The sequence below is a fragment of the Galeopterus variegatus genome, unplaced genomic scaffold (assembly GCF_000696425.1).
Source record: "Galeopterus variegatus unplaced genomic scaffold, G_variegatus-3.0.2 Scaffold3218, whole genome shotgun sequence".
In the NCBI taxonomy this organism is placed as follows: domain Eukaryota; kingdom Metazoa; phylum Chordata; class Mammalia; order Dermoptera; family Cynocephalidae; genus Galeopterus; species Galeopterus variegatus.
The window spans coordinates 187,230-189,860 of NW_007729329.1; the positions used below are offsets into that span (position 1 = coordinate 187,230).

At 44.5% G+C, this 2,631-nt stretch overlaps 1 protein-coding gene across 1 annotated transcript in view; it reads left to right on the plus strand.

Moving 5' to 3' along the window:
* Positions 1-2,631, plus strand: part of VWF (von Willebrand factor) — a 147,543-nt gene that overhangs the window by 116,428 nt on the left and 28,484 nt on the right. Inside the window, exon 40 of the mRNA XM_008584313.1 lies at positions 1,872-2,021. Within this exon, the coding sequence (XP_008582535.1) occupies positions 1,872-2,021 (150 nt within the window). The remainder of the gene's footprint in view (positions 1-1,871; positions 2,022-2,631) is intronic.

Below are 2,631 nucleotides of genomic sequence, written 5' to 3' on the forward strand. Positions count from 1 at the left end.
GGCGGGAGCGCCGCGCGCTTCCCAAGCGGCGCACTATCCAGTGCGCCACCGGGCCGGCCCCTACTTGCATCACTTTTACTCTAAGTTGAAAATCTTTGTTTCTAAACATAATATAATTACTTGTTTGCTTTATCTTACAATATGCCTGTAACAGTTTAAAAAATAACAGTACCAGTATCACTACTAATAATTTAAGACTACTGAAAGTGTTTTAAAATTTCTTCACAATTCTTCTTGTCCTGAGAATATAACCCATTAGGTATATAGTGTTGAAAGACTGGGTTTTAAAGTCATTTGAAATAATTATTTTCCTTGTGTGATTGTGCCCCTGGCTTGATAATCCCATTAGTCAGACATTTCAATTTGTTTTCCATTTTTAGGGGTTGCTTTTTATTTCCTTTTTGATTTAATATGTTTATTGTGTAAAACACTTAAATGATTCTAAAGGCCAAATTATAGAACAAGACACATTCCCAGAAGTCTTACTTCTTCTATCCCTGTTTCCTCCACCTTGTTCCTTGCTTTCCCCCATAATTTACAATTTTCATTAGTTTTTGGCATCTTTCCATTTTTTCTTTTTGAAAATATAGTTGAATCTTACATATTTGTATTTCTTTCTATTTATCACAGAAAGGGTGGCATATTAAATTTTGTTTTAATTTTTTCTTTATTTAACAATAGATGATGGAGCTTGTTCTGGTACGAGACCTGCCGTAGCCCCTGTTACAGCTGCACAGTGCTCCATTGTATGGCGCACCTTAGTTTTTTCAACAATCCCCTATCGATGGGCGTTTGTGTTGCTTCAGTCTTTTGCTATAACTAAGAATGTATAACATGTAGCCTTGTGCCTCTGTTATTTTGTGTTTTTGCCCATGTGTCTTTGGGAAAGATTCTTAGAAGATTCTGGGTCAAATGACAAATACACACCTACTTTTGCTAGATATTGCTAAATTCTTCTCAATGGGGTGGTAACATTTTTGGCAGGCGTCTCAATAGAATAACAAAGGGTCTTATTCAGGAAGTTTATTATACAGAAGCTAGAAGACTGAGCAGATGTCGGATAATGATTTAAAAATACTTGTCCTGCTATTATGTGAATGAGGGTGAAGATCTGTTCTGTGTAGCTTTGGAGGGCATTCTTGAGATTAATTTCAGAACTGTCATTAAGTCTCCTGATCAACAACTTCCTCAGCATCTCATTCCTACAAAATAAAGTCTGAGCATTGGGTATGGCACACATCCCAGGCTTTACATATTCCGGTTCCAAACAACCTCGTACTCTCATTTCCTGCATCTCTTCCATGGCCTGTGGTTCTTCCAATTAGGATCCCTTGACTGTCAAACATATCCCATCCCCTATGCCCCAGAGTCTTCGGTTGTTAAGTTCCTTGTCATTGGTGGGCTCAAGGGGACAGACATTCATAGCCCCTGCCCAATCTTCCTTCACCTTCAGTCCACTCCTAAGGGGCAGAGGGCTAGATGTGGACGAGTTCCAAGTCCAAGGACATTACTGGGTCTGAGAATTTGGGTACCATTTTTGTGTGACATGGGAAGGAGTTAAACGCAGTGAAGAGGGTGATGAAATGAGACCAAGGCAGCCAGGGTGTTACGCCCGAGCCTGCGGACCATGAAGGACTCACAGGGGCCACCTCCAGGGTAGACTGGGGACAGCTTTTCTAAGGCTGGTGGGCAGGGAGGGGAAGAGGACAAAACCTACTTTATAAGCATTTCTCCAGGCGGGCGGAGACCTCACTGGTCTTATTTATTGCTGCATTTGCAGTGCCTAGAACCGCTTCCACACAGTAGGTGCTTACTAACCACTTGTTTAAATGAGCCGCATGAGTGCACTCATGGGAACCTTGTGTCTCTAGGTGTGTGTCCACCGAGGTACCATCTACCCTGTGGGCCAGTTCTGGGAGGAGGGCTGTGACGTGTGCACCTGCACCGACATGGAGGACGCTGTGATGGGCCTGCGTGTGGCCCAGTGCTCTCAGAAGCCCTGTGAGGACGGCTGTCGGCCGGTGAGTGGGGCAGAGGGGCTGGGTGCTGCATGGAGCCATCAGGGTATCAAAGTAGAGGAGGGGACTTCAGGAAGGGGCAAGAGAGGCCCTTTACTTAACCTCTGGTTCAAGGACAGAGCCAAGGAGAAAGGAGGAGGATGGGCTGGGGAAACGGGAAGAAGCTCCACAAAAGGGTCGCTGTGTCATCCTTCTGAGACTCAGTCCTTGGCTACTGGCCTTGTCTGTGGCGTGGTCTAAGTCCAGCAACTGGCAGAGCTGGCTTGGGCAGAGATGTGGAGATGATTAAATGCCTAGAAAAGAGGAGTTGGTTTGTTTCTGTCACTTCCACCTTCAGACATCACCTTAGCTTACACCTGCAACAAACATATGTCCTCAACTTCTGGGACTGTCCCATTTTCAATGTGCTAGAGTGTTTCCATGTAGATTGGTGATTTTCAGATCGTGTTTATAATCTGAGGTTTGGAAAACACAATCACTATTCCCCAAATTCAGTTGGGATGGCCTGCCCCTAAGGCTCCTGTGTGTTCTAGGGCACCCTAATCTCACACATTGACAACTGATCGGACCCTAGAAAAAGGGAGTAACAGTCTGCACGGAGAATTGTGGGTCA